The following is a 19242-nucleotide window of genomic DNA, read 5'->3' on the forward strand; positions in this document are numbered from 1 at the left end:
TATTGATACACAATGCCTATACACATTACAGTCAAATGCCCAGCTCCAACAAGGACTCATCAACTCTCTGCAGCCCTGTCAGCACTGGGTGTACAAAGAAAATGCAGGCTCATCTGTGAATTACTGTGCTTTATAAGAAACTGTGGTCAAGCTCTTGTGATGGATGAATAGTATCAAAACAAAAACTATGTAGTTCCAGTATATTCACTTGATCATGCTGATATATTTGATGATACAGCTCCTCCTCCGGTTTCAGCTCACCTTGTGGTTGCGTCCATGTTTGTAGAGCAGGGAGATGATGGACTTGATGTGTCCTCTCTGGATGATATTTAGAGCCTCCGGGCTCTCAATTAGAATGCAGTGGAGAACCTCCAGTATGCCTGCGTGGCAAATCATCAATTAACGGCCACCGAGGACAAGGGAACTAGACACAAAAGGTCATTTCGCAAACGCATGCTCCTGAGCACAAGAAGAGGGTATGACGATACATGGCCAGGCATTACTAAAGCCATCCAGGACTCTAAACACCAGGTCTGGGGTTTACAACAGTGCAATCCAACTCCACATCACCTTTGAAACCATGTGCAGACAGCATGCAGGTAGGACAAGGTCACACAAAGCTTTAGCTTTATTGATTGATTGAATCGATAATGAAAAAAGAAGTAGACTGCTCCAGCCCGGAGACTTTACATACATAAAAGATTAGCAGGGATAAAAACACAATAAAGCCCGGAGGCTTATTTCCATTGTGGTCCTCAAACACGTGTCATGGTGGTATCGTGTTATCATTTAAACACGTGTCATGGTGGTATCGTGGTATCATTTAAACACGTGTCATGGCGGTATCATGTTATCATTTAAACACGTGTCATGGTGGTATCGTGGTATCATTTAAACACGTGTCATGGCGGTATCATGTTATCATTTAAACACGTGTCATGGTGGTATCGTGTTATCATTTAAACACGTGTCATGGTGGTATCGTGTTATCATTTAAACACGTGTCATGGTGGTATCATGTTATCATTTAAACACGTGTCATGGTGGTATCATTTAAACACGTGTCATGGTGGTATCGTGTTATCATTTAAACACGTGTCATGGTGGTATCGTGGTATCATTTAAACACGTGTCATGGCGGTATCATGTTATCATTTAAACACGTGTCATGGTGGTATCGTGGTATCATTTAAACACGTGTCATGGCGGTATCATGTTATCATTTAAACATGTGTCATGGTGGTATCGTGTTATCATTTAAACACGTGTCATGGTGGTATCGTGTTATCATTTAAACACGTGTCATGGTGGTATCGTGGTATCATTTAAACACGTGTCATGGCGGTATCATGTTATCATTTAAACACGTGTCATGGCGGTATCATGTTATCATTTAAACACGTGTCATGGTGGTATCGTGGTATCATTTAAACACGTGTCATGGTGGTATCGTGTTATCATTTAAACACGTGTCATGGCGGTATCATGTTATCATTTAAACACGTGTCATGGCGGTATCATGGTACCTGAGGAAGACTCCAGTCTCTCCAGCTTGCTGACCAGCCAGTCCAGGTTGTTGGAGAACTGGGTGCAGTTGTTCCTGTTGCCTCGGATCAGCGCCGCTACAGGACACATGGACAAGGTCACAGGTCAAGGGGAGGAGACACGATACATATCCAGTTGGCAAGTTTGAAGAGGATAATGCAAATTGCTTATCTTTGACCTTCAGTACAGCAAAAACATAGCTGTAGAAATACACTGCACATCTTCCGCAACAAACAATGACACCCATGTCAAGGGAAGAAGACAGGTTACATATAATCTTTGTTAGTTATGAAGAGGATAATTCAAATTGCTTGTCTTTGCACCTACAGCCGCTAACACTGCCAAACCTTACATCTTACACAACAACAACAACAACGTCACACAAAATGCACACCTTAAACCACACTCCATGCCAAGGAAAGAGTAGTGTTCTTCTTCAAAGCCTTTATGCATATTAATTCAGCTGCGGCGTATAAAGGAAGGGCGTGACATCAGGGGGACAGGAAAGGAGAGTCGTCCCAGCCAAAAATGACAGGGTCACCTGGCATAGACAGAGGAGAGGAGGCCTAGCTCACAAATCCATTTAGCTGGTGCAGGTGTGTGGAGGAGGGGGTACGAGAGGGGGGACGTGGTCTGCACATTAATGCTCCCCATGAGGAGAAAGCACCATGTAAACACGCTGTGAAGGGCTCAGACAATGACACGGACACTAGAACTGGGAAGCTTCTGAGCAGGAGACATGCTCCTACTCCCAAGTGGGAATGCCTATAATGTACAACTGACATGTAAGATTGGACTGGTTTTTCCCACCCTGAAAGACCGTATTCGAACAATTTGTGGCCTAACTCAAGGATATGGGGAAAAGTGGTGACCATCTGGTGAACATGGGCAGTCCAGATTGGCTGAGAGAATGTTGTAGACATGCTGGGGGAGATGTTGGGTAGAGACCCTGGAAGCACTTCACACAGACGTGAAATCTGCATGCTATCCTTATCCACTTCCAGCCCCTGCACGAAGCTCCAGCCCCTGTTTGTGGGTGTGTGTGTTCAAGTTTTATTCGTCGTATGTGCAAGATACACATGGTATACACCGTCCAACCAAACGCTTACTTGCAGCTTCCTTCTCGACCAACGCAAACTAAAATAAAGAATAAAAGATAAGAACACAAACATAAAGTAAATGGCTCAGTAGAATAGAATAAACATTTTTGCACAAGTATAATACAGGAAGGCACAAGTTATTGTCCAATATTTACACATGTATCAGGGAACGGGGGATTGGGGGGGCTAGTGTTTAAATTGTGCAGTATTAGCAAAAGTAAATACGAGTCTGTTAGCAGCAATTGTGATGTGTGTGTAGCATGAATGCATGTGTGTGTGTGTGTGCATGTACATGTGCGTACAGTACGTATGTGTGTGTTTGTGAGTCTGTGTGTGGTACTAGAGTGCATGTGTACTGAGGCTAGGGCTGTGAAGGTCATGATTGTAAAGTTTATTGGTGGTGTACATAGTTTGCAGACGTTATCGCAGGTGCAGAGAAATGCTTATGTTTCTAGCTCCAACAATGCAGCAATATCTAGCCAATACAATAACAATACACACGCCTTCTGTCATTGTGAAGGGTCCATTTCAGGTGTGTTTGTCCGGTCTACAATAAAAATGTGTACTGTTGAGGGTACTCGAAGACTGGAGTTGAGCACCACTGGCTAAATGGGTGGACTGACGGCCATTGCAGGGAGCAAAGCAGGAAGAAAAAGCAGGATGTGTCAGTATGTGGTGTGATTTGTTGATTCAACTCAACTGACATTACAAAAAATACATTCCATTGTATGAGCAACATCATTCCCCTTTGACATCATTGGAACGAACATTCTACACTACCATGGAAATGATTTGCATCACAACAGCAGGCACCACTGTGAGTTCACCCACGAGTTTACCAGTCACGTTGCCAGGGTTAGAGGTTCCAAGCCTGTTCTATTCATTAAATTTCTATGTGTGCTGCTGCAGGGAGGGGGACATTGTCTAGGCAACCAAAGACTCATTTGCTATTACACCTTGTTTGTTTCAACAAGGAGCAAAAAGTTTCATCACGTTGTTAAGAGTCCATGTTACCTCAGAAACGGACTCAACCGCACGAATGCCCGGTCGTCCCTTCTTCAGTCAGCTGTTCGTTCCACACACACACAAAATATATATACACATATATACACACACACACATAGACACATACAGTATATACATACAGACATATACCACCAGTTAAACGTTTTAGAACAACTACTCATTCAAGGGTTTTTGTTTATTTTTACATTGTAGAATAATAGTGAGGACATCAAAACTACAAAATAACACATATGGAATCATGTAGTAACCAAAAAATAGTGTTGAACAAATAAAAATATATTTTATATTTGAGATTCTGCAAATAGCCACCCTTTGCCTTGATGACAGCTTTTCACACTCTTGGCATTCTCTCAACTAGCTTCATGAGGTAGTCACCTGGAATGCATTTCAATTAACAGGTGTGCCTTGTTAAAAGTTCATTTGTGGAAGTTCTTTCCTTCTTAATGCGTTTGAGCCAATCGGTTGTGTTGTGACAAGGTAGGGGTGATATACAGAAGATAGCCCTATTTGGTAAAATAGCAAGTTCATATTATGGCAAGAACAGCTCAAATAAGGAAAGAGAAATCACTGTCCATCATTACTTTAAGGTCAGTCAATACGGGAAATTTCAAGAACATTGAAAGTTTCTTCAAGTGCAGTTGCAAAAACCATCAAGCGTTATGATGAAACAGGCTCTCATGAGGATCGCTACAGGAATGGAAGACCCAGAGTTACCTCTGCTGCAGAGGAAAAGTTCATTAGGGTTACCAGCCTTAGAAATTGTAGCCCAAATGCTTCAGAGTTCAAGTAACAGACAAATCTCAACGTTAACTGTGAATCAGGCCTTCATGGTCAAATTGCTGCGAAGAAACCACTACTAAAGGATACCAATAAGAAGAAGATGTAACAATGTACGCTGAGAGTCGGGAAGCAAGTTCAGGGAGTGAAAACATTAAAAAATAAAATTTAAAAATAAACACAAACAGCGCACAGACATGAAACAGGAACAATTACGACTGAGGAAGAAACCAAAGGGAGTGACATATAAAGGGAAGGTGATGGAGTCCAGTTGAGTGTAATGCTGGTGACAGGTGTGCGCCCTAACGAGCAGCCTGGTGATCTAGAGGCCGGAGAGGGAGCACACGTGACAGTACCCCCTCCCCAATGTGCGGTTCCAGCCGCAGGACGCTGACCAGGATGACGATCCCGGGGATCAGGAGCGGACCGGTCACCTCTGCAGGAACGTGTCAATCCAGCTGAGGCGCGGGAGCATGATGACCTAGAGCACCGGAGAGAGAGCATATGTGACAGAAGAGACTTGCTTGGGCCAAGAAACACGAGCAATGGACATTATACCAGTGGAAATTTGTCCTTTGGTCTGGAGTCCAAATTGGAGATTCTTGGTTCCAACGGCTGTGTCTTTGTGAGACGTGGTGTGGGTGAACAGATGATTTCCGCATGTGTATTTTCCAACATAAAGCATGGAGGAGGTGGTGTTATGGTGTGGGGGTGCTTTGTTGGTGACACTGTCAGTAATTTATTTCGAATTCAAGGCACATTTAACCAGCATGGCTACCACATCATTCTGCAGCGATACGCCATCCCAGCTGGATTGGGCTTAGTGGGACTATCATTTGTTTTTCAACAGGACAATGACCCAACACACTTCCAGGCTGTGTATGGGCAATTTTAAAAAGAAGGAGAGTGATGGAGTGCTGCATCAGATTACCTGGCCTCAACAATCCCCTGACCTCAACCAAATTGAGATGGTTTGGGATGAGTCGAACCGCAGAGTGAAGGAAAAGCAGCCAACAAGTGCTCAGCATATGTGGGAACCTCTTCAAGACTGTTGAAAAACATTCCAGGTGAAGCTGGTTGAGAGAATGCCAAGAATGTGCAAAGCTGTCATTGCAAAGGGTGGCTATTTGAAGAATCTCAAATGTAAAACATATTTTGATTTGTTCACCACTCTTTTGGTTAATACATGATTCCATGATTTCATAGTTTTGACGTTTTCAATGTAGAAAATAGTAAAAATAACTAAAAACCCTTGAATGAGTAGGTTTATCTAAACTTTTGCCTAGTACTGTATGTCATATTTTTTTTACGGTTATGACTGTTATTTTATTTTCATGACGGTCTTCAACCATACCTGTCGGTTAAATAGTTATACAGTAATTGTGCCTGCCCTTACTGAGTCATCCTCACAGACAGGCATGTAAGATGGGGAAACACCACCTTAGAGTACCTAGAGGACCATAAACAGCTCTGTAAATGCCAGCTCAGCTGAGACAAATAATCCCACGGCAGCAGTGAGACGCAGGCCTGTGGTTGGTAAGAGCAGTACCGGGACTCAGAGAACGCCAGGGCTTTCGTGGCAGGCAACAATGATTGATTACTGTGAAGTGTGTGTGTGTGTGTGTGTGTAACAAGCAAGGAGCAGACAGGCTGTCCTGTCTTTGTCTACTGTTGTGTTTAACGATTTTACTGTGACACTTTATGTGATTGTAACTATATTGGTGTGATGACTTGTGTAAAATACTCTTTGGAGGATATACTCTTCTATTGTCTCTCTCACCTAGCAGCTCATAGAGCAGGTTGAGGATGTCCTTCCAGGAAGCCCCAGCCTCTGCCCCGGCACACTCCCCAAAGTGGGCTGCACTGTTGTACACGTTGAGACGGTCGATGCAGCAGGACACCAGAGTCAGCATGCCCTGAAACAAAGACACACCCATCATTACTCTGACATCATCATCATGTGTCCTCAATTAACCTGCTCCTAGTCTCTCCCATGCCTTCATGCCTGGATGATTAATCTAGGATGGTTATAGCGATCAGGTATGCTAAGCAGCATGCCCAGCTGTGAAAAAGGAAAATTGCAGGTGATTTATAACTCCATGAAAAGCCTATCAGCTGTCAACAATGAAAAATTTACCTTACAACTGTATCGTATGGGAGAGCGGGATGGAAAAGAGCAATTTTGGGATATTAATACAATTATGGAGAAGTGTGTAGGCTGGGATATAGATGGGTTATTGAAGCATTCCAAGGGCATGATCGGTGTATGCCGGAAACAGTATTGTGTATGGTTATACCAATTATGTAAACATTACTTAAACACTGCACACAGCTATTTTACATAAATTCCTGTTATGAACTTATTGCTTGGAGACAAAGTGAACAACTCGGGAAATTTAAATCCACAGCAACAGCTTTTGTTTCCGTTAAGGAGAGAAGTTGACGTTGTGTATTTAACATCACAGGCACAAGGGAAGGCAGCTGACATTTTATAATTGATGAGAACAATTTTGGGCCGAGAGGCTTATCAAAAGGCTCCACGCCATTGTTGTCACCACAGAAAAACTCGGAACAAAACTGCTGACAGTTGAAAAGCAATGCTCTGAAATACAGTATGGCATTGAAATACTGTACCAAGAATCCATTGATTTAGCCTTTAAAAACAGCGTGTCTTGGCAACACTGCATTTAAGCCCGGCTCCTGCAATGACCACTTACTAAAATTGCCTTAATCACAATTGAAACCCCTGACTTTGGACTTTTATTGTCCTCTGCTGCCAAGCAACCGTCAGGCAGGATTGCGACGCGGCACTTCATGTGTGGATGAACTCACTTCCTGTTTGAAGAGGTTCTGTCGGTTCTTGAGAGAGCGCAGCATGATCTGTTTCTCCTCGTGCTCCAGTTCAGCATTAGGCACCTGGAAGTAGGTGATGAGGTCATTGAGGGTCTGGAGGACCTCCTCGATGGGCAGGGCTACTGACGCACGGTTCTTTCCCCCCAGACAGTCCAGGTCTCTGGAACAGGGAAGAAGGGTTATCTTCACCACAGGAAACTTTGAAAGTACTCCATTTTGCAAAAGAAGATTTTTCAGCATCAAAACAAGGGAATATACACTGAACATATCAAACATTAGGAACACCTTCCTAATATTGAGTTGCACCCCCTTTTGCCCTCAGTACAGCCTAAATTCATCAGGGAATGGACGTTACAAGATGTCGAAAGCATTCCGAAGGGATGGTGGCCCATGTTGATTCCAATGCATCCTACAGTTGTGTCAAGTTGGCTGGATGTCCTTTGGGTGGTGGACCATTCGTCAAACACATGGGAAACTGTTGAGCGTGACAAACCCAGCAGCGTTGCAGTTCTTGACACAAACCGGCACCTACTATCATACCCAGTTCAAAGGCACTTAAATCTTTTGTCTCGCCCATTCACCCTCTGAATGAATCACATACACAATCCATGTCTCAATTGTCTCAAGGCTTAAAAATCCTCCTTTAACCTGTCTCCTTCCCTTCATCTACACTGATTGAAGTGGATTTACATACGTGACATCAATAAGGGACAACAATTTTCACATGGATTCACTTGGTCAGTCTGTCATGTTCATACTGCTTTGTGCACTCAGTGTATGACAGCAGGTTCTTTATATCATGACATCATTATATGATAATCATAAGGTTTCATAACAACACCAAACTCCAGTATTAGAATATGACTCAAGCAGTGACTGCCATAGGAACATCATTTGTGCCTTGACGTTCATCCATGCTGAAATGTTATTTCCGCCTGTGACCTAAAAATGAGCCCCTGCTCTGTCACACAGAGGGGGGCTGAGGAGGGGAGAGGGGGTGTAGAGGTACAGCTCACAGGCGGCAGTCTAGGTCTGGACAGTGGTGAAAGCCAGTCAGCAATATTTGACCAACTGACGTCACGGAGGGGGGTATGTGTTTGATTCACAGTCACAGGCCAGTTTAATAGTGGCAGATGAGGAGGCTTTGAACATTTATTCGCTCCATAGCATTCTCATTCATGACTGGCCGTAAGTGGCCTTATGGCTTGATGTGTTTATTGTCCTGTTTGGCCACGGATGACTGAGTCACTGAGCCAGGCATGCAGTGTGCTTTTTGTGTGCTGTGCAGCCCACTGCTCACAGGCCAAATCTCAAATGCTGCTGTGCATTCACAGTCTACAGGGCTTTACACCCAGACAGCATGCATATTACACTACAGTCAAGTAGGTGTTATACTTTTGTAGGGCTGGCACAATTACCGTACAACCGATGGATATGCATGAAGACTGTCATGAAAATAAAATAACCGTTTATCAGTGAAGACTTGAACCTACTTCTACCCCCAAGGCATAAGACCTCTAAACAAGACGGCTAAATAGCTAATCAAATGGCTACATTGACTACCTGCATTGACCCTTTTTTATTGAATCTCTTGCACTGACTCTATACACACACACTGGACTCTACCCACACACTCACATATACTTACACCCACACACACACACACACACACACACACACGCAACAGACACACACATGCTGCTGCTACAGCTCAGTCTATTATCTATCCTGTTGCCTTGTCACTTTACATTTAAATTGACATTTTTGTAATTTAGCAGACGCTCTGATACAAATTCTCAGATTCAGGTGGGTCAACCCCGTATCTCAGTCATAGTAAGTACAAATTGCCTCAAAGTAGCTATTCGCAAAGTGAGTGCTAGTAAGGGGGGTGGGGCAGAGAAGACCTTTGACTGGGCTGAGCGGGAGCTGCCCTCTCGAAGGGGTGCGAGGGCCAAAAGACCAGAGGTGGCTCAGGTTGGGGTGTAAGGTTAGAGCAGAGGCTGAAGGTAGGGAGGGGCAGTTTGTCTTGCTGCTCCGTAGGTAAGCACCATGGTCTTGTAGTGGATGGGAACTTCGACTGGAAGCCAGTGGAGTGTGCGGACGAGCGGGTTGACATGGGAGAACTTGGGAAGGTTGAACACCAAACGGACTGCAGGAATTTGATTGCACAAGCGGGGAGCCCAGCCAACAGCGAGTTGAAGTAGTCCAGACAGGAGATGACAAGTGCCTGGATTAGGACCTGCACCACTTCCTGTGTGAGGTACATATGTTGTAGAGCATGAACCTGCTGGAGCAAGTCACTGCTTAGATGTTTGCAGAGAACAACATGGTGTTGTCCAGGGTCACACCAAGGTTCTTTGCACGGGACTCCCGGGTGGTGCAGTCGTCTAAGGCACTGCATCGCAGCGCCAGCTGTGCCACCAGAGACTCTGGATTCGCGCCCAGGCGCGATTGGCCAAGCGTCGTCCGGGTTAGGGAGGGTTTGGCCGGTAGGGATATCCTTCGTGCACCAGCGACTCCTGTGGCGGGACAGGCGCAGTGCACGCTAACCAATGTCGCCAGGTGCACTGTGTTTCCTCCGACACATTGGTGCGGCTGGCTTCCGGGTTGGATGCGCGCTGTAAGAAGCAGTGCGGCTTGGTTGGGTTGTGTTTCGGAGGACGCATGCCTTTCGACCTTCGTCTCTCCTGAGCCTGTACGGGAGTTGTAGCGATGAGACAAGATAGTAATTACTAACAAATCAAATCAAATGTATTTATATAGCCCTTCGTACATCAGCTGATATCTCAAAGTGCTGTACAGAAACCCAGCCTAAAACCCCAAACAGCAAGCAATGCAGGTGTAGAAGCACGGTGGCTAGGAAAAACTCCCTAGAAAGGCCAATACCTAGGAAGAAACCTAGAGAGGAACCAGACTATGTGGGGTGGCCAGTCCTCTTCTGGCTGTGCCGGGTGGAGATTATAACAGAACATGGCCAAGATGTTCAAATGTTCATAAATGACCAGCATGGTCGAATAATAATAAGGCAGAACAGTTGAAACTGGAGCAGCAGCACAGTCAGGTGGAAGTTGAAACTGGAGCAGCAGCATGGCCAGGTGGACTGGGGACAGCAAGGAGTCATCATGTCAGGTAGTCCTGGGGCATGGTCCTAGGGCTCAGGTCAGTTGAAACTGGAACAGCAGCATGGCCAGGTGGACTGGGGACAGCAAGGAGTCATCATGTCAGGTAGTCCTGGGGCATGGTCCTAGGGCTCAGGTCCTCCGAGAGAGAGAAAGAAAGAGAGAAGGAGAGAATTAGAGAACGCACACTTAGATTCACACAGGACACCGAATAGGACAGGAGAAGTACTCCAGATATAACAAACTGACCCCAGCCCCCCGACACAAACTACTGCAGCATAAATACTGGAGGCTGAGACAGGAGGGGTCAGGAGACACTGTGGCCCCATCCGAGGACACCCCCGGACAGGGCCAAACAGGAAGGATATAACCCCACCCACTTTGCCAAAGCACAGCCCCCACACCACTAACAATTGGATACCACGAAAAGGGGGTACAATTTAGAAGAAAAAAAATATTTAAAAAAGGTTCCTTGCACAAGGACATTGTGAAGTTGTCAACCGTGATGGTGAGGTCTTGGAGCAGGCAGGCCTTCCCCGGGAGAAAGAAAAGCTCTGTTTTGTCAAGGTTGAGCTTGAGATGGAAGGCCGACATCCAAGCTGAGATATCTGCCAGGCACGCAGAGATGCGTATCACCAATTGGGTGTCAGAAGGAGGGAGGAGGGAAAGAGAAAATTAATTGAGTGTCATGTGCATAGCAATGATAGGAGAGACTATGTGTGGATCTGAAGCAGCTGAGTGGCTTGGTGTAAAGAGAAAAGGAGAGGGTCTAGAACCGAGCGCTGGAGTACACCAGTAGTGAGAGTACATGGTACAGACACAGATCCTCTCCATGTCAACTGGTAGGAGCGTCCTGCCAGGTAGGATGCAATCCAAGAGTGTGCAGAGTCTGAGACACCCAGCATTGAGAGAGTGGAGAGGAGGATCTGATGGTTCATGGTGTCAAAGGCAGCGGATTGATCTAGGAGGATGACAACAGAGGAGAAAGAGTCAGCTTTGGCAGTGTGGAGAGCCTCTGTGACACAGAATCGACCAGTCTCGGTTGAGTGACCCAACTTGAAGCCTGACTGGTAAGGGTCAAGAAGATTGTTCTGTAGAGAAATAGCGAGCGAGTTGGTCAGAAACAGCATGCTCAAGTGTTTTGGAAAGAAAAGAAAGAAGGGATTACGGTCTGTAGTTCTTGACATCAGAGGGGACGAGTGTTGGTATCTTGATGTGGGGAAAGACTCTGGCCATTTTGAAGTCAGATGTGACGCAGACAGTGATCAGGGATGAGTTGATGAGGGAAGTGAGGAATGGGAGAATGTCTCATGAGATGGTCTGGAGAAGGGAGGAGGGGATGGGGTGGAGCGGGTAGATTGTTGGGTGGCCAGACCACACTAGTCACAGGAGAGAGGGGAGAAAGAGGTCAAGGCGTAGGGTAGTTATGTGTGAGTGGGACCAGTGAACTCAATAGGCTGAATGAGGAGCGGGTGTCGTCAACCTTCTTTTCAAAATGATTGACAAAGTCATCCCTAGAGCTGGAGGAGGGAGGAGTAGGTGGAAAACAGTTCCTAAGCTTAGAGGCAGAAGCTTGGCATTTAGAGTGATAGAAAGTGGCTTTAGCAGCAGATAGAGTAAGAAAATGAGGGAGTGAAAGGAAGATAGGTCCTCCGGAAGTTTAGTTTTCCTCCATTTTTGTCAGCTTCCGACAGCCCTGTTCTGTCTCAATGAGTCACTCAGCCATGGATCAGGAGGGGAGGACTGAGCCGGCCGGGAGGTAAGGGGACAGTGCGAGTCATAGGATGCGGAAAGACAGGAGAGCAGGGTTGAAAAGGTAGAATCAGGAGATGAGAGAAAGGTATTTAGCAGAAGGGAGAGTAGTGGGAGAGAGAGAGAGAGAGAGAGAGAGAGAGCGAAGATTGTGACGGCACATGAGCATTTGGGTAGGGGCTGTAATGGGACATTTTTATTGTACGTGTCCACATAACTGAATATGTGACTAACCTTGTGAAACTGTCCTTTTATAATCTCCTGTTCATGGGAGTATCATCCTGTTGCAAACCAACTTGCACCTGCGTCCTTGTATAGATAAAGTTCCGCTCAAGAACAGGAAACTATAAAGATATGTGCTTATCACCCAATGCTTTGGAACTCAGACTGTCTACCCTGCGCTGTGTAACTCTGGTATTCTCTCTGAGCTCAGAAATAAGGAATCTTGGTTTGACTTGGACTCCAGCAAATCCTTATTGTAGAATATACACCACAGGGCTGAGTGGGTAGGGTTGGAGGAGAAGGAGACAGAAAAAGAAAGTAGTGATCAGAGAGCTGGAGACTTCACCCTTACTTACATTAGAGAACGACTGATAATCTGTCAAGCCGATAAATGGGGCCTATATTTGACCTTCCAGTCTTTTGGCCCTTCACTATCTGCTTTGCCGATAGTCCCTCGGCTGCTATGTGAGCCGCCACTCATCGCCTGAGCCACGAGCTCTACACAATGTAGAGGAACGTCTAGCTGGGAAGCTGCAGTATTAAGAAATAGATGAATTGACAGTAACCAAAATCGAATTACTGTTGGAAATATTAGTTTAGTTAATTCACTAATAATAAGGCTTCTCCTCTAGGATTTTGTCTGTGCTTAGCGCCATTCCAGTTATTTTTATCCTGAAAAACTCCCCAGTCCTTATAGATTACATGCATACACATAACATGATGCAGCCACCCCTATGCTTGAAAATATAGCGTGGTAATCAATAATGTTTTTTATTTGGGTTTGCCTCAAACATAACACTTTATTCAGGACAAAATGTAATTCCTTTGCCACATTTTACAGTATTACTTTAGTGCCTTGTTGCAAACAGGATGCATGTTTTGGGATATTTTTATTCTATTTTTATTCGCTTCCTTCTTTTCCCTGTGTCAATGAGGTTAGTATTGTGGAGTAACTACAATGTTGTTGATCGATCCTTAGTTTTCTCCTATCACAGCCATTAAACTCTAACTGTTTAAATGTCACCGTTGGCCTCATGATGGAATCCCTGAGCGGTTTACTTCGTCTCCGGCAACGGAGTTAGGAAGGACGCCTGTATCTTTGTAATGACTGGGCTTATTGGTTCACCATCTAAAGTGTAATTATTAACTTCATGCTCAGAGTGATATTCAATGTCTACCAAAAGGTGCTACCAAATTCAGGCTGTAACACAACAAAATGTGGAAAAAGTCCAAGGCTGTGAATACTTTCTGAAGGCTCTGTATGGGAACATTTGAGTCATTCAGACACAACGTGCATGTTAGTTCCATATTTTCTCCTACCCTCGCTCTCCTTGTCAGATATTATGCACATTTATGGCTTGGTGGCAAATGTCATTGCCATTGAGCTAGTTCTCATAGTACCAGTAAACAGTAGCACTAGATATGAGCCATGGAGAGATATGTGAGGAGATGTGAGGAGCCTTGCTCTATCCAAATAGTAGCAGTAGGATCCAGTTACAACACGCCCATTTCCTGACAGATAGCTGAACTAGCGAATTTTGACCTGGCAGCTGAGTTTAGAGCTGCATCCTGACAGCTGAAAATAACTTTTTCACAATCACGGAAAATTACAAAAATACTAGTTTTATAAGCATCCGTGATCACAAATCATGACGTTAAGTTGGACCCATTTGCATTGAATAGAGGGTACTTTATATTCGCATACTAACAGAAGTGCCTATATTTGTTATTTAACCTTTATTTAACTAGGCAAGTCAGTTAAGAACAAATTCTTATTTAAAAACGACGGCCTAGGAACAGTGGGTTAACTGCCTTGTTCAGGGGCAGAATGATATATTTTTTATCCCATCAGCTTGGGGATTCAATCTAGCATCCTTTCGGTTACTGGCCCAAAGCTCTAACCACTAGGCTACCTGCCACCCTATTCAAAATGATGTCCTTCCATACAGGCATGACATGCTGGAGTGATGCTTCCATGCAGAATGTGTTGCTCAGAAGGCTAATATAAGTAACAGATGGAATGCAAACAGACGAGGGTGCTACAGATGACAGACTCCACTGATCTGCCAAAACAAGCTCAATAACTCAATGCACACACTCCTATTGAATATGCATTCACCTGTATTGTAGGCCTATGCCGTCTTCATTTACCCAGTTTATCAAGAGATGTACCATTCAAATAAAAGTATTATGTTGTTATGTAGTTAGATTTGTAAAAGTTGAATGTAATGTTTTATTTGAAAATTGATGCATTAATGCATACATGGCTGTCTCTGGGAAATGTTGTCATCAAAATGTTCAAACGTAACGATATTGAATAGCGGCCTAAAATATCGGCCATCGGCCTCCTGGACCCCCCAAAGAATCTGTATTGGTCATTCACTAACCGTGTACCTCTGCACATTGTATTCTGTACATAGCCATGTTATTTGTATTTGTTATTGTTATTTACTGTGTCACTATTTCTATTTATACATTTATTTATGTTCTACCTTTAACTCTGCATTGTTGGAAAATGACCCGTAAGTAACAATTTCACCGTTAGTATAAACCTGTTGTTTACGAAGCATGTGACAAATAAAGTTTGAACTGAGGCGGCCAGGCATTTGTGCAGGTGAGTACATTTTTGCTGAAAACATGGACTCTATAGTAACATGTACTCCACAAAGTGATGAAACTTTGTTGCTTCTTGCTCAAACAAGGAAGGTGTTGTAGCAAACTTCGGTTGCCCAGGCAATGCCCTCCTCCCTGCTACAACAGCAGCACATGCAGTCAGGAGCAGAGGAGAGGGAAAAATATCAACACAGCAAAAAAGAAACGTCCTCTTACTTTCAACTGCATTTATTTTCAGCAAACAAAACATGTGTAAATATCTGTATGAACATAAGATTCAACAACTGAGACATAAACTGAACAAGTTCCACAGACATGTAACTAACATAAATGGGAATAATGTGTCCCTGAACAAAGGAGGGGTCAAAATCAAAAGTAACAGTCAGTATCTGGTGTGGCCACCAGCTGCATTAAGTAAGGCCTCGGTGTAACGCTCATTCCTTCGATGAGGCAAAACCGCGACTCGTCAGTGAAAAGCACTTTTTGCCAGTCCTGTCTGGTCCAGCGACAGTGGGTTTTTGTGCCCATAGGCGACGTTGTTGCCGGTGATGTCTGGTGAGGATCTGCCTTACAACAGGCCTACAAGCCCTCAGTCCAGCCTCTCTCAGCCTATTGCGGACAGTCTGAGCACTGATGGCGGGATTGTGCATTCCTGGTGTAACTCGGGCAGTTGTTGTTGCCATCCTGTACCTGTCCTGCAGGTGTGATGTTTGGATGTACCGACCCTGTGCAGGTGTTGTTACACGGTCTGCCACTGAATCAGCTGTCTGTCCTGTCTCCCTGTAGCGCTGTCTTAGGCGTCTCACAGTACGGACATTGCAATTAATTGCCATGGCCACATCTGCAGTCTTGCCTTCTTGCAGCATGCCTAAGGCACATTCACGCAGATGAGCAGGGACCCTGGGCATCTTTCTTTTGGTGTTTTTTGATGTTTTTTCTGTCTGTAAGCTGTTAGCGTTTTAATAACCATTCCACAGGTACATGTTCATTAATTGTTCATGGTTAATTGAACTAGCATGGGAAATCATGTTTAAACCCTTTACAATTAAGATCTGTGAAGTTTCTTGGATTTCTATGAATTATCTTTGAAAGACCGGGTTCTGAAAAGGGGGCGTTTCTTTTTCAGAGAGTATTCATACTTGACTTACTCCACATTTTGTTGTGTTACAGGCTGAATTCAAAATTGATTAAATCGATTTTTTTCGTCACCGATCTACACCCAATAACCCATAATGACAAAGTGAAAACATGTTTTTAGAAATGTTTGCTAATTTATTGAAATTAAATACATAACTTACACACCCCCTTGCTATGACACTCTAAATTCAGCTCAGGTGCATCCAATTTCCTTTGAGCATCATTGAGATGTCACTACAACTTGATTGGAGTCCACCTGTGGTCAATTAAATTGTTTGGACATGATTTAGTAAGAAACACACCTGTCTATATAAGGTCCCACAGTTGACAGTGCAGTGAACTCTAAAGACCTGTGATGAGGCATATAAACTGTCCTTGGATCTCCAAGATAGAATTGTGATGAGGCATATATCTGGGGAAGGGTATAAAACCATTTCTAGAGTGTTGAACGTTTCCAAGAGCACAGCGGTCTCCATAATTTGTAAATTGAAAAAATATGGAACTACCCAGACTCTGCCTAGAGCTGGCCGTCCAACTAAACTGAGAAACAGGGCAAGAAGGACCTTGGTCAGAGAGGTGGCCAAGAACCCAGTGATTACTTTGACAGAACTACAGAGTTCCTTGGCTGAGATGGGAGAATGTGCCAGAAGGACAACAGTCTCTACAGCACTTCACCAATCTGGGATTTTTGGTAGAATGGCCAGACGGAAGCCACTCTTGAGAAAAAGGCACATGAAAGACTCAGAACATAAGGCAAAAGATTCTGTGGTCTGATGAGAATTGTTTTAAACTCAGCTCTTCACCCATCTAACACCATCCCTACTGTGAAGCATGGTGGTGGTAGCATCATGCTATGGGGATGCTTTTTAGTGGCAGGGACTGGACGACTGTTCAGGATAGATGGAACAATGAATGGAGCCAAATACAGGCACATCCTTGATGAGAACTTGCTTCAAAGTGCAAACAACCTTAGACTGGGGCGAAGATTTACGTTCCAACAGGGTAATGACCCCAAGCATACAGCCAAGCAATGCTGGAATGGCTCCAGAAGAAGAGTGTGAAAGTCCTTGAGTGGCCCAACCAAACCCCAGTCCTGAATCTCATTGAAAATTGGTGAAAAGACTTGAAGATTTCTCCCCATCTAACTTAACAGAGCTGGAGAAAATCTGCAAGGAAGAATGGGAGACAATCCCCAAATCCATATGTGCAAAGCTGAGATAGACATAACCAACACAACTCACAGCTCTAATCGCTGCCAAAGGAGCTTCTACAAAGTATTGACTCAGGGTTATGAATACTTACAGTGGGGAGAACAAGTATTTGATACACTGCCAATTTTGCAGGTTTTCCTACTTACAAAGCGAGTAGAGGTCTGTAATTTTTATCATAGGAATACTTCAACTGTGAGAGACGGAATCTAAAACAAAAATCCAGAAAATCACGTTGTATGATTTTTAAGTAATTCATTTGCATTTGTTTTAGATTCAGTCTCTCACAGTTGAAGTGTACCTATGATAAAAAAAACTTTCTGAAGGCACTGTTTAAATATAAGTTTGATTTGTTTTGCTATTCGAATGGTTGTTACGGTGATCACGGTCATTTGGATGACCTATAAGCGTCATCCAAAATTGTAGTTGTGTGGTTTAGAGGTGCTGTACCTGATGAAGTGACTGAAGAGGCGGGTGGTGTTACGGATGATGCGAGCAGCACGGGACTCTTCGTGCTGACACCTCTGCAAGGTCAGCCCATCATCCATATGACCCTCAGAGTGGAGGCAAGCCTGGAGGAGGGAGGAACACAGAGAAAGCGGGAAAGGGGGGGATAGGCAAAGGAGGGGAGTGGCGAGAGAGAGAGAGAAATAGAGTGACAGAGAGAAAGCAAAAGATAGAAATAGAGGGAAGAAGGAAAGATGAGGGCAAAGAGAGAGAATGAAAGAAAGAAAAGAGGGAGGGAGAGAAAGAGAGAAGTTGACAGATTAGCAGCAGAGGTTGGAACCGGTTCAGAGAATAGAACCAAAAATTGGAAAATAACGGAATCTTTCAAGGAAAGTAAACAGAACCGGGAACAAAAGTGATCTCTAGTGTTCCAGAACAGAACTGTTATTTTCAAATCTTGAGAACCAGTGAATAACGTTCTTTTAAGTTTGGAGCATAATTTTTTACAAATAGGTATGACGTGTTTTGAATGCTGGTGCCGCTTCACACACGAGCTTTTTATTAGCTCCGGTCCAGGGTGTTGAGCCAATGTTTGGAAAGTTCAAAGTTCCTCCATTTTAGCAGCTCCTCCATAAGTAAGTAGCTAGTATATAATTATGTAATTCAGTGAAGTAGGAATGATAGGCCTACTATAATATCCTAAACACATTATAATGCACGTCATGTCATGATGGTAAGCACTTCAAGCCTCCTCCATGTCCATCCCTCTCTTTTGCTTGCTCCCCACCCGCAACATTTCAGTTGCATCTCGCGCCCTACACTTGTCTGTCCATCAAGCATGTAAACAATTAGCTTTCCCTGTCTATAGCACGCTGCTCTATCCGCACTGATTGGTGGAGTAATTTAATGAGCTAAATGTAAAAACTAATGTCGATCCCACAGATTAAAATAGGAACAGAAAGGAACTAAATAAACTGGTACTTTTGGGGGGTTTGAACTGGTTCAGAACTTTATTTTGGTGCTGGTCAGAACAGTGGAACGGGACTAAACTATTGGAAAATAATGTTGGTTCCAACCCCTGATTAGCGGTGTTGAGTATGGCTAGGCTGTAACACAGGTGCTGCTGACATTACAGGCTATTAGGCTGCATTGCTGTGGAGTTGATGGACTGTCATATAATCGCACAATCCTCCAGTGGTGTGTATTTGTGGATTCCAAGGAAAGCCAGGCTTCCCAAAAACATTGACCAATTTTTGTATTTTTTTTACAAAGACTAAATGTATCATTAGTCTCTGTGTTTCATAATATTCCTTCAATTCGCAAGAGGCTGAATGCATCTCAACGAAGAAAGCATCCGAGCAAGCGAAACAGCGCCCCTCTGTCTCTATATGTGTAACCAATCTATCTGATGCTGTCAGGTCAAAAAGAGTATGACATTGTTGC

At 44.1% G+C, this 19242-nt stretch overlaps 1 protein-coding gene across 4 annotated transcripts in view; it reads right to left on the reverse strand.

The window, feature by feature from the left end:
* Window positions 1–19242, reverse strand: part of LOC109904530 (ryanodine receptor 3) — a 160897-nt gene that overhangs the window by 73674 nt on the left and 67981 nt on the right. For all 4 annotated transcript variants that reach the window (XM_031788211.1, XM_031788210.1, XM_031788209.1 and 1 more), the window contains 5 exons: window positions 17803–17924; window positions 7281–7461; window positions 6229–6364; window positions 1527–1622; window positions 262–380 (listed from right to left, as the gene is read on the reverse strand). In XM_031788211.1, the coding sequence (XP_031644071.1) occupies window positions 262–380; window positions 1527–1622; window positions 6229–6364; window positions 7281–7461; window positions 17803–17924 (654 nt within the window). The remainder of the gene's footprint in view (window positions 1–261; window positions 381–1526; window positions 1623–6228; window positions 6365–7280; window positions 7462–17802; window positions 17925–19242) is intronic.

The sequence above is a fragment of the Oncorhynchus kisutch genome, linkage group LG14 (assembly GCF_002021735.2).
Source record: "Oncorhynchus kisutch isolate 150728-3 linkage group LG14, Okis_V2, whole genome shotgun sequence".
Classification (NCBI taxonomy): Eukaryota; Metazoa; Chordata; class Actinopteri; order Salmoniformes; family Salmonidae; genus Oncorhynchus; species Oncorhynchus kisutch.